Source organism: Neolamprologus multifasciatus, chromosome 7 (assembly GCF_963576455.1).
Source record: "Neolamprologus multifasciatus chromosome 7, fNeoMul1.2, whole genome shotgun sequence".
Classification (NCBI taxonomy): Eukaryota; Metazoa; Chordata; class Actinopteri; order Cichliformes; family Cichlidae; genus Neolamprologus; species Neolamprologus multifasciatus.
This window is the reverse complement of record NC_140445.1, coordinates 16875423-16895486: the sequence shown is the minus strand read 5'-3', so window position 1 is coordinate 16895486 and position 20064 is coordinate 16875423. Positions and strand designations below refer to the sequence as shown.

The 20064-nt window shown below is 41.7% G+C and overlaps 1 protein-coding gene across 4 annotated transcripts in view; it reads left to right on the top strand.

The window, feature by feature from the left end:
• Nucleotides 1-20064, top strand: part of dab2ipb (DAB2 interacting protein b) — a 209580-nt gene that overhangs the window by 22644 nt on the left and 166872 nt on the right. For all 4 annotated transcript variants that reach the window (XM_085168636.1, XM_085168635.1, XM_085168637.1 and 1 more), the window contains exons 2-3: nt 7885-8009; nt 14437-14542. In XM_085168636.1, the coding sequence (XP_085024762.1) occupies nt 7911-8009; nt 14437-14542 (205 nt within the window). In that variant the 5' untranslated portion in view covers nt 7885-7910. The remainder of the gene's footprint in view (nt 1-7884; nt 8010-14436; nt 14543-20064) is intronic.

The following is a 20064-nucleotide window of genomic DNA, read 5'->3' as shown; positions in this document are numbered from 1 at the left end:
CTTTGCTTCTCTTCTTCCTTCCATCCCATCATTTCATATATCACTCTCCACTTGCTGTCTATGTGAGAACAAGGCACAACTTGCTATTGCAATAAACTATTATTTAATTATCCACACCTAACAACTCTTGCACTTAATCTATAATAAAATGATGACAGAAAAATGTTATAGCACTGCCTTTAGTAGCCTCACACAGCTCCTACTGTTTCCTCCTCATGTCCTCACCAGCCATGTCTGGACAATGTTATATCATGAGTAATATTTTTTTTCAAAAATCCATCTAAATAAAACACACACATGCACGCACACAGTGACATTTTAGACCTTCTTCAGAATACTGTATATACTATGGGCATCACTGTGCTGATCCAGAATCCTTACATTATTATTTATTACTAGAGCTACAATAATAAAGCAATGAGGAGGGGGAAGTAATAAATATGAAATAATGTATTTATGATGATTCCATTTGTTTCACTATCCACTCTGTGCAGGAGCAAAGCTTATTACATTTTTAAACTGTAGAGATACAATAATTTTACTGCTGTAAAATCCAAATTTTGTCTTATTTAAAATATAAATCTAATATAATCTTCTTCTTAATGTATGTTCTTTAAAATACAGCGTGTGTTTTTTAATATATTATAATTATAATAATGCATAATTATGTGGACATGCATATTAGATCGTTTTTTAGTGAAATATAATCCCTCCAGAAAGGCAGGAAAAGCCCGGAAACTTACTTTAAAACTAAATATGTTCCCTAAAACGGTGACAGAGCTACAGACCCATGACAGCCTTACACAGGGTAGCCAGCAGCTATGACCAGCACTAATTGTGCAGTTAATAAAAGAACAGGTAATGTTTGTCGCGCTGTTGCACACACAGCACGCTCGTTTGTTTCAGTTCGTCAGTTGCCACAAGACAGCTTACCAACGTGTACGTAATGAGCTAATACTCCTGTGTGCTATACACTACAGTGTACGCTGTACACCTACTTACTGGTTTTGTCGCATCAGTCTGTGTCTCTGAGTTAATTTGTGTTTCTCCTACAGCTCCGGACTGCTAAAAATGCGCGTGCTCTTTGTGAGCTCGTTCCCGGCTCGTAACCAGCGCGTTCTGCCGTCAAGAGCGATCATTGGTTAAATGTGATCATGTGACTGATGCAAGCCAGATCCTTTAATTTAGCAAAACTGTGATTAATAGTTAAATGTTGTTGTTGTTGAGGGGCACAGACAGGACTCCGCACGCCCACACACATAAAAAATAATAATAATTTTTTTTTAAAAAGTTGCCTCAACAAAAGGGCACTTTGGGCACCCATCAGGAAAGGGGCGGGTGCTCAAGCCCCTCTAGCCCCCCCCCCCCCCCTCTGCACGTGCCTGCCATAAAGTTTGTTTATGTGTTGAATGATGATTTTTCTTTTTTCCTGATACTAGTAAAGTTTGATAAGTATGTGGTTAATGGTTAATTATCAGCAAGTAATGTATTGGTTCCTGATACTTAGGCTGCGTTCACACTGCAGGCGAAAGCGCATCAAATCTTATTTTTTTGACCCTGTGCGACCCATATCCGATCATGCTATGACAGTGTGAACAGCGCGAATCCGATATTTTCAAATCCGATCTGGGTCACTTTCGTATGTGGTACTGAATCCGATACATATCCGATGTTTTAGAAAGCGACTGCTGTTTGAACGGTCATGTCGCATTAAATTCGTCTTTTACGTCACCGACACAAGACAATTATCAGCGCCCGAGAAGCGGACGAGAAGACATCGCGAACGCTTCCTGGCCATCCCGTGTAGATGTCAGTGAAACTGTTGGGAAGACAATGTTGGAGAGACGTGAACATTTTATTTGTACTGTATAATCTGCAGATTCTGACAGAAATCTGCAGCTATCCTTTGAAGCACCGATCCTCTAAAACAGCAATAAGGATAATTATTAGGTTATTTACTTTATTATGTAAATAACAAAATAACTTAAAGCAAAAATTGGGAAACGTAAAGTCCGAAGTCTTTATATTAATGGCCATCTGTCAAACAATACTGTTTGCTCTGGGTTTAAACAGAGCGCCTTGTGTGTGAGGTCTTCTTTTGCGCATGCGGGCCGCTTTGAGCGTTCACACTAGAGCGCGTTTGCTGTCGCATTTTATTTGTAGTGTGAACAAGCAGACAAAAAAATCGGATTTGATCAAAAAATTGGAATTGAGCATTAAGACCTGCAGTGTGAACGTAGCCTTAGACTTTTCTTTTACATGTAACAGTGTATGTGTGGGAGCTTGTACTATAACTTCTGGTTAATATGGCTTTTGAAGAAAAAAAAACAATTATCTGTTTTCCCACAAAAAGATAAGATCCTTCTGCCAGGTTGTATCTGTGTTGTGCATTGTCACAGTTCCTTCAGTCTCTTCATGTATTCCCAGAATGATTCAGTAATGTTGTTATCAGTGTTTTGTGTGGACCATACCATCTGTTACAGGGATGCTTGTGCTTATTAGTTTGGGATTGTTAGCATGCAGCAGAATGATTTTTTGAATAAATTGGATTCCGTCCTGGTTGTGTTGTGATGGGTAACAATCTAAAGTAATCATTCTCAGAACCAAACCACATCTCCAACTCCTTTTGGAGAAATACGGTTCCAAATCTGCCAGGAAATGCTTCACTGTTCCCTGCAAACATTCATTCTTGTGGCATTCACCAGGTGTTTTCAACAAACAAATTGTTTCGCCGTCTCTGAACGGCCTGCCAGACTCATCTTTATCCTCTACTATAATGAAACTTGTCATTACAGCTCCATCACTTTGAGGTTTGGTGCAGAGACAATTTTTTGCCTCTTTTTAGTTGCGCAGCTCACATAAAGCCTCCGCACGCCGCACAAGGCTCCATATCTCTGCTACTGTTAGGATTCAAAATGACAACACAGAGAATCTGAGATCATTCTTGTGGAAAATGGATTCACGGGTTTCACTTTACACTCAGGAAAAAGAGGGGGGGAAAAGTCCCGGTTTACTTTTTATCTTAAAATCGTCTGTTTTCCTGTATTGTGTCAGTCTGTGTTAACGAGCTGGTACTTCTGAGGTGCGGCCATCTGTTCAGTTTGTGACTGAGCTGCTTTCGGCTGCTGCCTTTTTCCAAAAGGGATCACCACAGCAGTTACAACCACATGTTTGAGTTGGCAGATTTTTACACCAGATGCCCTTCCTGAAACAACCCCAAAGGAATTTTTGTGCCCTTCTGGGACTGAACTGGGGAGCATTGAGTTTAACAGGTGACTGGGTAAACCTCTACACTATGGAGCCACTGACAGCTTTGGCTTTGATACATGTTAGATTCACACTCACTGGACCAAACATATGCTACCATTTTTCTTGAGTAACCTGACTCATTTCGGGGAATGCCTTGCCAGTCTATCAAAAAGACAATTTATTTGGTTCATATTGTATGGTTCTTATATAATTATGTCCTCATGCAGTAGACATCCTATGCCTATAGAGTTTTTTGTGTGTGTATCATTTATTTTAATTTGGGCTGTGTTTTGTGCTTCCGAAGCATGAATTTTTAAAAATACTACCCAGTTGGTGTTTCCCATCCACTGTCTCTTGTCCCACTGTTGGACAGATTTTTACTTTCACTGTTACAAACTGCTGCTACTGGTGACAGAAGCCTTTTTCTGCAAGTGAGAGGGTCACTCTAACCCCAGCAGGTGAAGAACATGCTAATGTGCCACTACACAGAGTTCCCTGAGGCCACAGAGTAGAGCAAGGACTCTGGTGCACTTCAGGAAGGAAAAGAGTCAACCTGTTGGATGACAGACACACTGAAGAGACAGTTAATTACTCTTCTTTTATTTTTTACAAAATATATATTGATTGTGGATGCACCTCGTTTTGCACTTGTGCTTATGTACTACAGTATACTCCTCTGGGGAAAATTCAGTATGTGCATGTCAGCTGAGGCTTTCACCTGCGGAAGCAGTGCTGTACTGACTGACAGCAGAATATGTGCCCGTCATAAGCCTGGAAAAAAATCAGGCGGGCCATAAAAACAAAAATAAAATCTATATTTATATCAGTGAGTTGGCCTTGGATCTGTCTGTATACACAAAGTCAGTAGGTTGTCTTGAAGATCTTTTTTAGAAATGTGGTGCACTTTTATAGCTTTGAAAAGGATTTGTGGGCCTTTTATTTCTGTCCTTATTTTCTGTTGGGTTACATACTGAAAAGCAGTGTTTAGGAGATTTAAACTGTTAGTCTTAAACACTTGGAGCACTTCCCCTTCACACGAGCTCTGCCTTACCCTCGTTGCTCAGTTGAAGGAAATGAAGGTAGACGCACTTAGCAATGTCCTATCACTCAGAAGACTTCCTTCACTTTGATCTTCTCTGCCGTTCTATCTGTCTCTGTATCATAACGCTAAAGCTTATGCAGCTGATTTCAAATTGCATAATTTAATCAGCACCGGGATTAGAAACCTGTCTCTTAAGAAGCTCTGGCTAATGGAAAACTATCTTTGACCTGGCCTGTCCACTGACTGTAAGCTGATCACACAGTTGCCATATGCTGAAAGTGTATCTCTGTGTATGTTTGCGCATTAATTTGTTTGTGCACTTGGGACTTACTCTCTAATTGCATACTTATGGGGCTATCTGGGATATGAGAGACACAACCATAAACCAGTAGGCAGAGTACACAAGCTCTAATTACACAATATTGCAACTGAGATTATTAAAAAATGAAATGCTAAAAACTTGTCATTGCATCGCACTGCATTGAATATTCTCGTGACTCAGCATGACTGTAGAGTATTTGACAGCACTCTCTCAGTTTTACATTTCAAAGAGCAACAATGATAACCTCCAGTTTCAAGGATGCTACCTGGAAGCATAAACACATTTTTTTGTGTAAAAAAAAAAACAAGACAGACCTCTGGCTTTTTCTTTTATGTAAACTGAGACTTAGGTGTCTTTGTAATTACTTTTTAAATAAATTTTGCCTTTATAGATACTGCATGTTATATAGTTAGGTCCATAAGTATTTGTACGACTTTATTATTGCCTCTGTACACCACCACAGTAAATTTTAAAGGTGCTGTAGGGCCACTGAAACATGAAGGCAGAGGAGATGAGAACTTGAATTTGACTGCCATGGAGGGATATTTTAATTCATTTCTGCAGACATTTCTATAATTATATTAATCTTGATACCTACGTTGTATCTTCAGAGATGGGGTCCCCTTCACCAAAGAAGCAAAAACAAGAAGAAAAGAGACGAGCCACCGGCATCTTAATAAATTCCTCTTCACCTCAAGTCTCATCTCCTGTACTGAAATCAGGGCTCTAACACACATAAACATGCATACATGTTTATTTATTGCTTATTGTTAGAACTACTTATGTCAGTAGATTAGACATGTGACCCTCCTGTCCCACGATTATTCACTAAGTTCAACAAAGTTACGTCCACTTCCAGGACAGTTTCACAGCAAAAAGCAACTAACAAAGGCTAACAACAGCTAACAGAGGCTAACAACAGCTAACAGAGTCTAACAACAGCTAACAGAGGCTAACAACAGATAACAGAGTCTAACAACAGCTAACAGAGGCTAACAACAGATAACAGAGACTAGCAACAGCTAACAGAGACTAACAACAGCTAACAGAGGCTAACAACAGCTAACAGAGACTAACAACAGCTAACAGAGTCTAACAACAGCTAACAGAGACTAGCAACAGAAAAAAACAGCAGTTTTACTGTCAGGAAAGTTTTTTCTAGAGAAAACGAACTAAAACTAACGAAAATATATCAGTACTACTGCCACCACTGTAGCTATGATTATGCACTTTTATTAGGAAGGGTAAGAAGACCAACAGGGTTTAATAAAAATATTGCATTCACTGTTTGGGAATTAGAGACATTTTTATACATAGTTCCCCATTTTTGGAGGCTAAAAAGTCCTTAGACGATTGACTAACAAGCAGTTTTATAGCCTCGTGAGGAGATCAAGCAAATAAAACAAGTTTTTGAACTTATTTTCCGTAGCTGTTCACTCAAACTATCAATAAAAGTTTAAAGATCTGTTGATGCAAGTAAAGTAGGCTTTCATTAGGCTGAAAGGTCGTAAATAAACCTGAGAAATTAGCAGAAACATCAGATGTGGCTAAATCAACAACCTAGTACGTTCTTAAAAAGAAAGGAATACACTGGCAAGACAACTACATGATCAAGATTCTTTTCTTGGTCAAGAAAAACCCGTCTAACTAACGTGCGAGGAGATCAGTTTGTTCATGAATGAAAATGCAGAGGGTTTACAACTAGGTCCAAACCACTGGTTACACTCAAGAACAGGAAGGCCAGATTAGGCTTTGCTGGGAAACCACTAAAAGAGCCTGTCCAGGTCTGGGGGAAAAATTAAACTGTTGTACAAATGAACTGATATGATTGAAATGATTAATAAAACCCATTCAAGATTAAGTGACACCCGAATGATGGGAAGAGAAAAGTGTTGAGAACTAAAAGAGCATTAAACATGAAGAAGGGAATGTTTTGTTATGGACATGTATGGCTGCCAGTGGAACTGGGTCACCAGTGTTTATTGATGACTTGACTGCTGCTAGAAGAAGCAGGATGAATTCTAAAATGTACAGAGCTACACTCTCTGCTGAGATTCAACCAAATGCCGTGAAACTGATTGAAAGGTGCTTCACAGTGCAAACGGATAATGACCCAGAGCATACTGCAAAACCAACACGAGAGAGATTGTTTTGCGTGAATCCTCTAAAGCAGGGGTGGGCAACTCCAGGCCTCAAGGGCCGGTGTCCTGCAGGTTTTAGATGTGTCCTTGATCCAACACAGCTGATTCAAATGGCTAAATTAGCTCCTCAACATGTCTTGCAGTTCTCCAGAGGCCTGGTAATGAACTAATCATTTGATTCAGGTGTGCTGACCCAGAGTGATATCTAAAACCTGCAGGACAGTGGCCCTCAAGGCCTGGAATTGCCCAACTCTGCTCTAAAGGAAGAAGACACAGTGTGTTGAGTGATGCAACAACATTTCTTACACAACACCCCTGCATGTAGCTACCTGGTTTGGTGAAAGCGTGGGAATGTACAGTAACATCGGAGTAGCACACCCTGACCCATGTGCTGCATTCACTTGCCTCTGGCTGACATTCACACAACACAGCAGGTGATTGTTACTATCAGTGAAATGTTGTGGTGGATGTTAGCCATGCAGTGTGCAGGGAGTACAGCTGAGAAGCTTAAGTGTTTTTTTTTTTGTTTTTTTACATTTTAATCACTCAAGTGAAGTGGAATAAAAGTCTTTCAATGTGCTCAGTGTTGATTGACGTAGTGTAACGGTAATACAGTGTGTGGGGCTTGATGAATTACATATGCAGTGCCTTTCTGAGATTTATGTCAGATGCTAGAGAATCCAATTTACGCGTGTCTCAGTTTCTTTTTTAATGGGTTCTTTCTTCACCTGACATCCACAGAATGATTGAAGTGAAAAAAAAAAAGTGGAGAGCGTGCAGTAGTCATTACCTCTCCGGTGGCATTTGTGATTAAGGAGAGTTTGGACGTTTGCTCAGCAAAACAGTTATTTGGACACGTTCTTCTCCCAGAGATGTGGGGCCCATTAAATCTGAATCCTCCTCTTTTCAGCTTAATTCATCACTTTTTAAAGAATATAATTATGATATCTTATTCTACTCTATTATCAAGCGCACAAATACTAAATACACAATGCCTCTTCAACAAATGAAGCGCCTTGAGGCGACATTTGTTGTGATTTGGCGCTATATAAATAAAATTGAATTGAATTGAATTGAATAATTGATATCTTTCTTTGTTGCTGTGCTGTGTCTCTTCTTTCCCTCTTCAGATACGCGGTGTCCGCTGAGACACCGGATGGCACGTGGTCATTCCTATGAAGAGCGAAGTGTGTGGAACCCAAAGTACTGTGTGGTTGCTGACTGTCAGATGCTGCTTCTGAATGAAGAGGAGGTGGTGAGAGCAGACTTTACAGTCCAGTCTCTTGTCTGTCATCTTTCTGTGTCGCTATTGTTTTTTCTTCTTCTCCCTTTTTTCCCCCTCTTTACAAATTTATTTTCTTACATTCATTTTTCTCCACATAGATTTATTGCATCTCCAAATTTGCAAGTTTTTTTTTGAATGTTTGGGCAAACCTAACATTCTAAGAAAAACCTGAAGTAACACATTTAAATTCATCTACGTGCAGGGTCTGTAAGTAGCTGGGTGAGCTGGCTCCATTGTTTTTATTAGTGTCACGCCAGATTATGCTCGGTAAGATTAGAGGTCCGGTTCAGCAGAGATCAGGAGTCAACACACTAATCTAAATTGCACTGTCCACTCAGCAATAACCTGTCCTTGTGAAGCAACTTTTTGTAAGCCTATAATGGTAAATGGCCTGTATTTATATAGCACTTTACTAGTCCCTAAGGACCCCAAAGCGCTTTACACATCCAGTCATCCACCCATTCACACACAGGTGATGGCAAGCTACATTGTAGCCACAGCCACCCTGGGGCGCACTGACAGAAGCGAGGCTGCCGGACCCTCTGACCACCACCAGTAGGCAACGGGTGAAGTGTCTTGCCCAAGGACACAATGACCGAGACTGTCCAAGCTGGGGCTCAAACCGGCAACCTTCCGATTACAAGGCGAACGCCCAACTCTTGAGCCACGATCGCCCCAATAATCAAAGTGTCCACATACCCACAACAAAGCACATTTAATGGTTTTTAAGCTGCTTTGGTGTCTTCATCACATTCAATGCATACATCCCTAGATATAGCAAGGATTGGACAATATACACTATACTGCCAAAAGTATTCACTCGTCTGCCTTCACACAAATAGGAACTTGAGTGGCAGCCCATCGTTAATCTACAGGGTTTAATATGATGTCAGCTCACCCTTTGTAGCTAATATAGCTTCAACTTTTCTGGGAAGGCTTTCCACAAGGTTTAGGAGTGTTTATGGGAATTTTTAACCATTCTTCCAAAAGCGCACATGTGAGGACAGACACTAATGTTGTCCTTGTTGACCATGAAGGAGAGGTCAGAGGTCAAATTATACATAATGTTTTAAAATTTTATAGAGTATTTTCTATATGTTGACAATATGCACCACACTTGTAAGAATCATAGTTTCCCCACTTTCTGCTCCAAGTTTTATCAGAATTCACTCAAAATGTTTTAAGCTATCATGTTTACAGAGAGAGAGAATGACACGCACACAAATGCTACCTAAAACATAACCTCCTTGGCAGAGATAATATTGTAATATTCAAGGCCTGTGATACTACTGACCTATGCAGCCAGTTTAATATTGATGGTAAAAAACACTACTGTCTAATTGTTTGCTCAAAGTAAATGATTATTTACACAGAGTAACATGTTTTCAATCATTTATTATGATCAGACTGACCTTACAATGCAGGGATTTGCGTGTGTGTGTGTGTGTGTGTGTGTGTGTATGTGTGTTTTGCAGTACCAGATTGAGCCACGGTGGGGCTCGGCTCACTTTCTGTATAAAGCAGCTATAGATGAAATGATCTGATGATTACAGTTGAGGCTGAGGCCGATTCAAGCCTGCAATGAATGGCACAAAAAAATCACATTATATAAGACCCCTTTTAAATGAATAGATATTCGAATAAATTACTCGAACTGGGAATTCTGAAAAAGTAATTGAATATACAGGATGCTCAGAACATCTCCTTTGTCCTCATAGAGCTGTCTTTTACTGCAGTGGTGTCTTAGGGATAATGTTGCCAGGCAGCTCATGTTTCAGTTTCAACAGATGCTTTGATCTAAGAGCCAGCAGCAGCAGCCCGCAACATCCCCTATCGAAGGGAATATAGGAACCTTTGCATTAACTTTTAAAATAGTGATGGCCAAAAGCACAAAAACAAGGCAATTCAATTCAATTTTATTTATATAGCGCCAAATCACAACAAATGTCGCCTCAAGGCACTTCATAGATACAGAGAAAAGCCCAACAATCATATGACCCCCTATGAGCAAGCACTTTGGCGACAGTGGGAAGGAAAAACTCCCTTTTAACAGGAAGAAACCTCCGGCAGAACCAGGCTCAGGGAGGGGCGGCCATCTGCTGCGACCGGTTGGGGTGAGAGAAGGAAGACAGGATAAAAGACATGCTGTGGAAGAGAGACAGAGATTAATAACAGATACAATTCAATACAGAGAGGTCTGTTAATACATAGTGAGTGAGAAAGGTGACTGGAAAGGAAAAACTCAATGCATCATGGGAATCCCCCGGCAGCCTACATCTATTGCAGCATAACTAAGGGAGGATTCAGGGTCACCTGGTCCAGCCCTAACTATATGCTTTAGCAAAAAGGAAAGTTTTAAGCCTAATCTTAAAAGTAGAGATAGTGTCTGTCTCCCGAATCCAAACTGGAAGCTGGTTCCACAGAAGAGGGGCCTGAAAACTGAAGGCTCTCCCTCCCATTCTACTTTTAAATACTCTAGGAACAACAAGTAGGCCTGCAGAGCGAGAGCGAAGTGCTCTAATAGGGTGATATGGTACTACAAGGTCATTAAGATAAGATGGGGCCTGATTATTTAAGACCTTGTATGTGAGGAGCAGGATTTTGAATTCAATTCTGGATTTAACAGGAAGCCAATGAAGGGAAGCCAAAACAGGAGAAATATGCTCTCTCTTTCTAGTCCCTGTCAGTACTCTTGCTGCAGCATTTTGGATTAACTGAAGGCTTTTCAGTGAGTTTTTTGGACATCCTGATAATAATGAATTGCAGTAGTCTAGCCTGGAAGTAATAAATGCATGAACTAGTTTTTCAGCGTCACTCTGAGACAGGATATTTCTAATTTTAGAGATGTTGCGCAAATGGAAGAACGCAGTCTTACATATTTGTTTAATATGTGCGTTGAAGGACATATCCTGGTCAAAAATGACTCCAAGGCATGGCTATTGGATTTACCAAACCTTTTCATATAACAGTGTGACTACCGAAACTGGGAAGAACAGCATGGCTTCAGTGTTTCTTTGTATGCAATTACCCGGCTATGCCACACTGAAACAGAGCAATAATTGCAGGGAGGAGTAATTTCAATCGACCCACTGGCAGTCTTTCCTCCACAGTGCTTTTTGTTTCTCAACAACAAAAGGACAACAGCTTTTAAATGCATCCATCTAGAGACCCAGCCTTGAAAAGGTTATTTCTTAGCACGGCTGGATTTCTGTCATGTCAGCAACCCGTAACGGTGCGATGACCTGGCTTTGACAGCTAAACAAGCTCACCTCCAGTGAACAAGCAATCATAAATTCAGGGTCAAACCATTATATACACTTAATGGACATTTATGTAATGGCAACTATTTTAGTAACATTTTCTTCTGAGGTGAGGATTATACTTAGTCACAAAGTGAGTGGTTTGACTAAATAACAACAAGACAATAGCTTAATTAATGCTCATTTAGCATGCATTCCTATATAGATTGCTCTTTATATGAGTATTTTATGATGTTTATGTGCAGGTTCATGTAGTGATGTTGATAGATCTGGAAAGAATTTCTTCATTCTCTGTGTTCAAAAATAAAAAGTGACATAAGAAGATTAGAAGAAAACATGACTTCAACCTCAGTAAAAGGTTTACAGCTCCATTTATTGTGGGCTTGTCTTTTTTTTAAGTAAATTAAGTCTTAAGCTGTAATTGTGCTGTATAATTTTTCTGTGTTCATTCTTTAGCTTTGCTACCAAAGTGAAAGAAAAATGTGGAAGTGAAAAGAAAAAAAGTAATCAATGCGTAGAAGTACAGCGAGACTCAAAGTCTTTGAACAAAAGTTTTGATTGTTTTCTTTGCTGTGATGATGTTTGCTGTAGGGCTTTTGGTAAATACTCGCTTTTCTTTATTGTTTTTGTTTCTGACTTTTTGTTTCATCTTTTTTCGTATTCTGTTTTTCTGTCTTGTTCGGTTCACTTAATCTCTGCTTTCATCAGTCCTGTCTTTTTACGCCTGATCCTCTTCCTTATTTGTGCGTTGCAAACCGTTAAGAGAAAGATGTGAAAAACATAGCGTGACGACAGCCGATGCTCGCGTAATCCATGCAAGTCCTTTGTGATTTGTAAAGCCAATTTGTTTCTTCCTTAACACATGACAAATTAGAAACAAACAGCAGGCAAAAAGAGGCAAAGCTGAGTGGATACCAGTCTTAAATTTGTCAGGCGTTTTAAATTTTTGAGGGCTGCACTGCGAACTGTAGGTGGTAAAACTGAAACGAAGTTGTGAAATCTGAAAGCTTTCTACAGTCTATACTATCCAAGCTTGTTGTGAAGCCTTCCTTGGGTCTATAGAGCACACTGTGGTCCACTGAGTCATTACACTAAATCTACACTACACTACATCATTAGTCACATCTTGTACCTTGTACCATCAAGTACCGTTTTGGGCTCCCTTCTGTCTTCAGAACCGTAATACAATCGTAATACAAACTCCTGCTCCATGCCATCCCAAAGGTGACCTACTGGATTGGAATCTGGTGACAATGATTGCACTGTGCTCATGTTTTCCATTTCTCTCCATTTCACAGGAATTGCACCCAGTGTGATCTTCTGCAGCAGAAGCGTATTCAGAGATGCTCTTCTGCATACCTTTGTTATAGAGAGTGGTTATTTGAGTTAACTGTTGCCATTCTATCAGCTTGAAACAGTCTTGCCATTCTCCTCTGGCACCAACACGACAATTCCAGCCAGAGAACTGCTGCTTACTGGACATTTAGTCTTTTCTGGACCATTCCCTGTGAACTCTAGAGATGGTTGTGTGGGAAAATACCAGCAGATAAGCAGTTTGTCAAATACTCAGACCAGCCTATCTGACACCAACATTCACGCCACATTCAGTCACTTTTCTTCCCCATTCTGATCATCAGCTTAAACTTCAGCAGGTTGCCTTGACCGTGTCTACATACCTAAATCCACAGAGTTGCTGCCTAAATGCATGTAACTGGTCAATTAGACATTTGCATTACCAAGCGATCAAACAGGTGTACCTATAGAAGTGGCTGTGAGTGTATAATTCTAAGATGCACAGTACTGCCCATGAAAGGGGTTCTCAATTAATAACAATGAGAACTTTTATACTGGTATAAAAAAATGTTTAAAAAAAAAAAAGCCCAAGACACAAATTCAACAAGTTAGCATGCCAGAGGGGGAGGGGGGTTATCAAATCAGTGCTCGCAGTGCTTTATTAGCATTTCTTACACTGATTTCCCTGTTTAATCAGGTGACCTTTTATGCTTCTGTGCCATTACTAGCCATTAGCTACGAGATCTGTAATTGACTGGGGGGAAAATACCTCAATTGGGAGAGTGTGTTTCAGGTTAAGACCTTAGTAGAGCAAAGGAAGCACAGGTTATGTAAAATCTCATCTCTAGTCTTTCAATATTTTAGGCATCCGAATGCAGAGTACGCTCACTCTTCAGATAAATTATTACACTGTCACTGAGCTTGAAAAATTAAGAAGCTTGATAAGAGGGTGATTAAGATGATTTAAATAATTGATTATCACAACAAAGCCGCAGATTTTACTCCAGTCGCTGCTTAAAACTGGTGTTCTAGAATCTGCAGTACTGTAGCACAAGTAAGACTGCAGACTGTGTCAGAGAAACGTGCTTCAAGTTACAGCCAATATTGCAAAGTCATTATTGCCACCAGACACTATCACTGATGCTGTCAGTTCGAGCTGTCCTTAAAACTCGAGTCCCACGAGGCAAAGAGAGGGAGAGACTCAGAGAGGAACTCGGAGAGAGAAAGAGAGATAAACAGATGGACACGAAACACGGGAACAGAAAAGCAGACAGACAGGGTGCTGTATTGAGTTGAGAGGTGTGAGGATGTTCGATAAGCCATTATCACTCCACTTCGAGGACAACAGGCCCTTTCTGTCTCTCTTGTTTTCTTTTTCTTCCCCCAGCTCACCACTTTTCTCACCGCAACCATTCTTTTCTTCCTTTGTCTGACCAATTGTTTGGTGCCAAACATTTGGTATGCAAGCAGTCTGATGATATGATCAGACACTGACTGATGTGCCACTAATGCCTGCTCTGTTTTAGTCAATGACTGCTAATTTATCAGGACCGCTACAGCTATTGTGTGCTGATGACTTAGCATGGCATTAAAGATGGTGACCAGAATATCCACAGCAACAGATAAGGAGACTCAGTGACGCCTGTCTGTGTAATTCATTAGTTTTTTGGTTTGGTTTTTTAACACCACCATTTATTTAGCCATTCTTCTGTGTTTTATTTTATTGATTTTTTTTTTTCACTTGAATTTATTGAGGATTGTATCTGTCTTGAATTATTTGCTCTGCATCTGTGTCCCCTTGAATCACTCTTATTCTCAGCTAGATGCATTTCTTGCTTTTGCAGCAGAGGCGCTCTGCGTCATCCAGGGGACATCTCCTGCGTCGCACCATCAGCGTCCCGGTGGAAACACAGTTTCCAGAATTCCACAGCCAGCTGTCCACTGAGAGCAGTGAGTTGCCCGAGGATACACGCATATGCTTTCATAAACATGCACTTATTAATAATACTCCTGTTGCTTTCTAAAAGGCATTCACTTAAAGTAGAGTGATTGATAATTCTGTTAATATGTTAAGAATAGAGACTTTTGATGAGTTTTTTTTTTTATTTAGATCCAGTCCTCTATCTCCAAAGCTGCAGAATTTTGGTGCTCAACTTATCTTGAGAAGTGCTTTCTTTGTGATATAAACAGTCGCATAACTAATTGAGGCAACTGGGTCTTGTGCTGCTTAGAGACTTAGAAAATTATTTTCTTCCACTGTATATCCACTAGATGGAGAGCTTGCTGCTTTGTAGCACTTCTCTGCACTTGTGCGGTCTCATGTTAACGGCTAAGAGAGATAGGGAACAATTCTTTCCAAGTGCTGCAGTTACACTGGACTTTTTCCTCTTGCTTTTATGAAAATGTGATAATAGTGTGTTGAATTCTTTTTTAAAGGTACATGTGTAGACAGTGGTGTCACTGAAAGCTGTCGTAGTCTGTGGTTGTGTTGCGATCAGTCCAAATGAGACGCCACTACCAGCTTTCCAACCGATGCTGTGCCGGTGTGGAGCCAGCGCTACTATGGTGCTTTTGGATGACAAGCGCCGACTCCATGATTGCTGCACATGCTTTATGCTCAAGTTTTTAGTTTATCTGTTTTAGTCTATCTGTTTTAGTTTTAGGGAAAGATTTAGAGATGTGTATTTTTACAAGTATTTACAACGACATCACAGTTACAAGATTGTGTGCAAGGGATGAGACCTCAAGAGACTGTTGCATATGCATTTTTGAGAGTTCCCTTCTCGAAGGTGAACTGATTTTATTATTTATTTATTTATTACGCTTATTACTGAAATACATGTTTTAAAACAAACTTTTTTTTAAAAAACTTTGCGGATTGCACTCACATGCTGGTGCACCCTGTTTAGTAAATCTGGCTGGAGTTTAAGGCTTTTTTGATTTGGAGTGGAATTTACAGCTTTCACCAACCATCACCATCAGAGGGCGCCATTAGCTCATTTTAACATCTAACTCTACTTTCCCAGACCAAGTCAGTTTTACATGGGCAAGGGTGGGCTGCAGATGAGTGCAGATGAGTCAACATGTTGTCATTTTAGTGGTGAGTGGCTCTGGTTTACTTGTTTTATCAGCTTTTATGGATTTGTTTGGAAATTTGCCAATATCTCCACTTCGCTGATAGGGAACCTGCAACTGTTTGCATGTAGTAACTGTGCTCTCACATGTGTGTCATGTTGTTCGAGTAGTATTGCTCACATTCTTTACTTTTTATAGTGGGACTGCATCAAATGTACACCCTAAACACCTGAAGCTTGTCTCCGTATCTAATGCGGACCTTTGTTTTTCCTCTGAAGAGATGATTCTATTTACATTACATTTTGTTTCGGTGAATATTACCTTGTTTATTTCCATCTTCGTTTTTTTACCACAGCTACTATGAGAGTACTGTTTCTTTCAGCATGCACTTGCTTTTATTTGTAGCAGCATTTCTTCTAAGCACTGTGGCACAAACAAAAATCTAGGTATGTCTGTGAAGGTTCTCAGTCATCCAGGTCATCGTAGTCAAAGGAGCTTGCAAAGAAAAGCGTCTGGACTTCTTTAAGTTACTTGAAGACGTTTCACCTCTCATCCGAGAAGCTTCTTCAGTTCTAAGGTCAAATGGTGGAGAGTCCCAGATATAAACCTAGTGGGAGTGTCCCCCCACAGAGGGACAAAAGGACCCCCTGATGATCCTCTAATCGCCTGAGCCAAGGTGTGGAACTGGGTGTGGGTCCCAATCAGCCAGAGTTTCGGGTGAGTTTATTGTGAAACCTGGCCCCACCTTATCATGCGAATTCCTGAGGTCAGATGGCCCAGGGTGTGAGTGGGCGTTAAGGCGTCTGGGAAGGGATCTCAAAACTGGATTATAGATGGCAGAGAGTTGGTGTCGTAAACCACCGCCTCTGTTCAAAGATGGTCGCTCACAGTGGACATAGATGGCTTCTTTCACTCCTCTTTCAAACCATCTGTCCTCTCTGTCCAAAATGTGAACATTGGCATCCTCGAAAGAGTGTCCTTTATCTTTAAGATGCAGATGGACCGCTGAGTCTTGTCCTGTGGAGGTGGCTCTTCTGTGTTGTGCCATGCGCTTGTGAAGTGGCTGTTTGGTCTCTCCAATGTAGAGGTCTGGGCATTCCTCGCTGCACTGTACAGCATACACCACATTGTTAAGTCTGTGTTTTGCCGTTTTGTCTTTCGGGTGAACCAGTTTTTGTCTGAGTGTGTTGCTGGGTCTGAAGTACACCGGGATGTCATGCTTGGAGAAAACCCTCCTGAGTTTCTCTGATACACCGGCTACATAGGGGATGACAATGTTGTTGCGTCTGTCCTTCTTATCCTCCCTCGCTGGTGTCTGATCTTCTTTTCTGTGCCTCTTTGCTGACTTTAAGAACGCCCATTTAGGATAGCCGCACGTTTTGAGTGCTTCCTTTACATGTGTGTGTTCCTTCTTTTTCCCTTCAGGCTTAGAGGGAACATGTTCTGCCCGGTGGTGTAGGGTCCTAATTACTCCAAGTTTGTGTTCCAGAGGGTGATGGGAGTCAAACAGGAGGTACTGGTCCGTGTGTGTGGGCTTCCGGTAAACTTCGATGTTGAGGTTGCCATTCTCTTCAATGTGCACAGCGCAGTCCAGGAAAGGCAAACAGTCGTCCTTTGTGTCTTCCCTGGTGAACTTGATGTTTTTATCCACAGCATTGATGTGCGCAGTGAAGGATTCCACTTCTTGTGTCTTGATTTTGACCCAGGTGTCGTCTACATATCTGTACCAGTGGCTGGGTACTCTTCCTTTGAAAGAGCCAAGAGCCTTCCTTTCCACTTCCTCCATGTAAAGGTTGGCTACAATAGGTGACACGGGGGAGCCCATGGCACAGCCATGTTTTTGTCTGTAATAGCCTTCGTTGTATTTGAAATATGTAGTGGTGAGGCAGAGGTCTAACAGTGTGCAAATCTGATCGGGTGTGAAGTTGGTCCTGTCCTCCAAGGAGCTGTCTTCTTGTAGTCGTTTTCTGACAGTCTCCACTGCCTCCGTGGTGGGTATGCACGTGAAGAGAGAGACTACATCAAAGGACACCATGGTTTCATCTGGATCCAGGGTAAGTTTCTGGACCTTGTCAGTGAAGTCGGTGGAGTTCTTGATGTGGTGTGGGGTGTTCCCCACGAGAGGAGCAAGGATGGTAGCAAGGTGTTTTGCAATGTTATAAGTGGCTGAGTTTATGCTACTGACTATGGGTCTGAGTGGGACAGCTTCCTTGTGGATTTTTGGAAGTCCGTAAATGCAGGGTATGGCATCCCCTGGGTAAAGGCGGTGATAAGTAAGGCGGTCAATGATTTTGTCCTTTTCCAAGTCTTGAAGGCAAGCTATAACTTTCTTTTTGTAGCTGCTTGTGGGGTCTCACTTTAAGGCTTCGTAGGTATTGTTGTCACTGAGGAGAGTAGTGATCTTTGTATGGTAATCTGTAGTGTTTAGGACCACGGTGCATCTTCCCTTATCCGCTGGTAAAACAGTGATGTTGTGGTCTTTGCTCAGGGAAGCGACGGCCTTCTTTTCCTGTATTGTGAGGTTGGACGGAGGGACTTTGGCACTGGAGAGGGTGGCTGAGACTTTCATCCTGATTTGCTCTGCTTCTGTCTGTGATAATTTATTAATCCGTATGGCAGATTCTGTGGCTGTGATGAGGTCCACTATGGGCAACTGTTGTGGAGAAATGGCAAAATTGAGACCTTTGGCTAATACTCTCTTTTCAGGTTCCGTGAGATTCCTGTCTGAAAAGTTCTTAACCCATTTCTCCTGACTGTCTTCAGGTGTGTTTTCTTCTATGGGTTGTGTAGGTTCAGATTCAGAATGAGGAGTGTGTGTTTTTGAAAGCAAGGTGTGAAATTTCCTGCGTTGTCTTTCTTTTCCTTTCGAGTGTTGGGCCCGCTGAGCCTTGTCCACAAACTTGTAAACCTCTTCTAAGATTGGAGAGGGTAGAAGAGTTTCCAGTTCCTGCAGAGTCTGGCTGATCTTGATCTGGAGGGCATCTATAGTGAAATGGACCTGTCTTATCCTTTCACTTAAAAGGTGATTTTGCGCTCTCTGTAGAATCAAGTCTGCTCTGTATCCCCTGACAGTGGATCCAAGGCGCAGGCTCTTAGGAACAACTCTGGTTTGTCTGCATCTTAGGTTGAAACGGAGATGGTTCCTATAATCCGCTAGTTTCCTCGATTCCCTTTCATACTCCCGCACCAGTTGAAGGGTGTTCCTCCCAAAATGTACGGCAATATGTCTGTGAAGGTTCTCAGTCATCCAGGTCATCGTAGTCAAAGGAGCTTGCAAAGAAAAGCGTCTGGACTTCTTTAAGTTACTTGAAGACGTTTCACCTCTCATCCGAGAAGCTTCTTCAGTTCTAAGGTCAAATGGTGGAGAGTCCCAGATATAAACCTAGTGGGAGTGTCCCCCCACAGAGGGACAAAAGGACCCCCTGATGATCCTCTAATCGCCTGAGCCAAGGTGTGGAACTGGGTGTGGGTCCCAATCAGCCAGAGTTTCGGGTGAGTTCATTGTGAAACCTGGCCCCACCTTATCATGCGAATTCCTGAGGTCAGATGGCCCAGGGTGTGAGTGGGCGTTAAGGCGTCTGGGAAGGGATCTCAAAACTGGATTATAGATGGCAGAGAGTTGGTGTCGTAAACCACCGCCTCTGTTCAAAGATGGTCGCTCACAGTGGACATAGATGGCTTCTTTCACTCCTCTTTCAAACCATCTGTCCTCTCTGTCCAAAATGTGAACATTGGCATCCTCGAAAGAGTGTCCTTTATCCTTAAGATGCAGATGGACAGCTGAGTCTTGTCCTGTGGAGGTCGCTCTTCTGTGTTGTGCCATGCGCTTGTGAAGTGGCTGTTTGGTCTCTCCAATGTAGAGGTCTGGGCATTCCTCGCTGCACTGTACGGCATACACCACATTGTTAAGTCTGTGTTTTGCCGTTTTGTCTTTCGGGTGAACCAGTTTTTGTCTGAGTGTGTTGCTGGGTCTGAAGTACACCGGGATGTCATGCTTGGAGAAAACCCTCCTGAGTTTCTCTGATACACCGGCTACATAGGGGATGACAATGTTGTTGCGTCTGTCCTTCTTATCCTCCCTCGCTGGTGTCTGATCTTCTTTTCTGTGCCTCTTTGCTGACTTTAAGAATGCCCATTTAGGATAGCCGCACGTTTTGAGTGCTTCCTTTACATGTGTGTGTTCCTTCTTTTTCCCTTCCGGCTTAGAGGGAACATGTTCTGCCCGGTGGTGTAGGGTCCTAATTACTCCAAGTTTGTGTTCCAGAGGGTGATGGGAGTCAAACAGGAGGTACTGGTCCGTGTGTGTGGGCTTCCGGTAAACTTCGATGTTGAGGTTGCCATTCTCTTCAATGTGCACAGCGCAGTCCAGGAAAGGCAAACAGTCGTCCTTTGTGTCT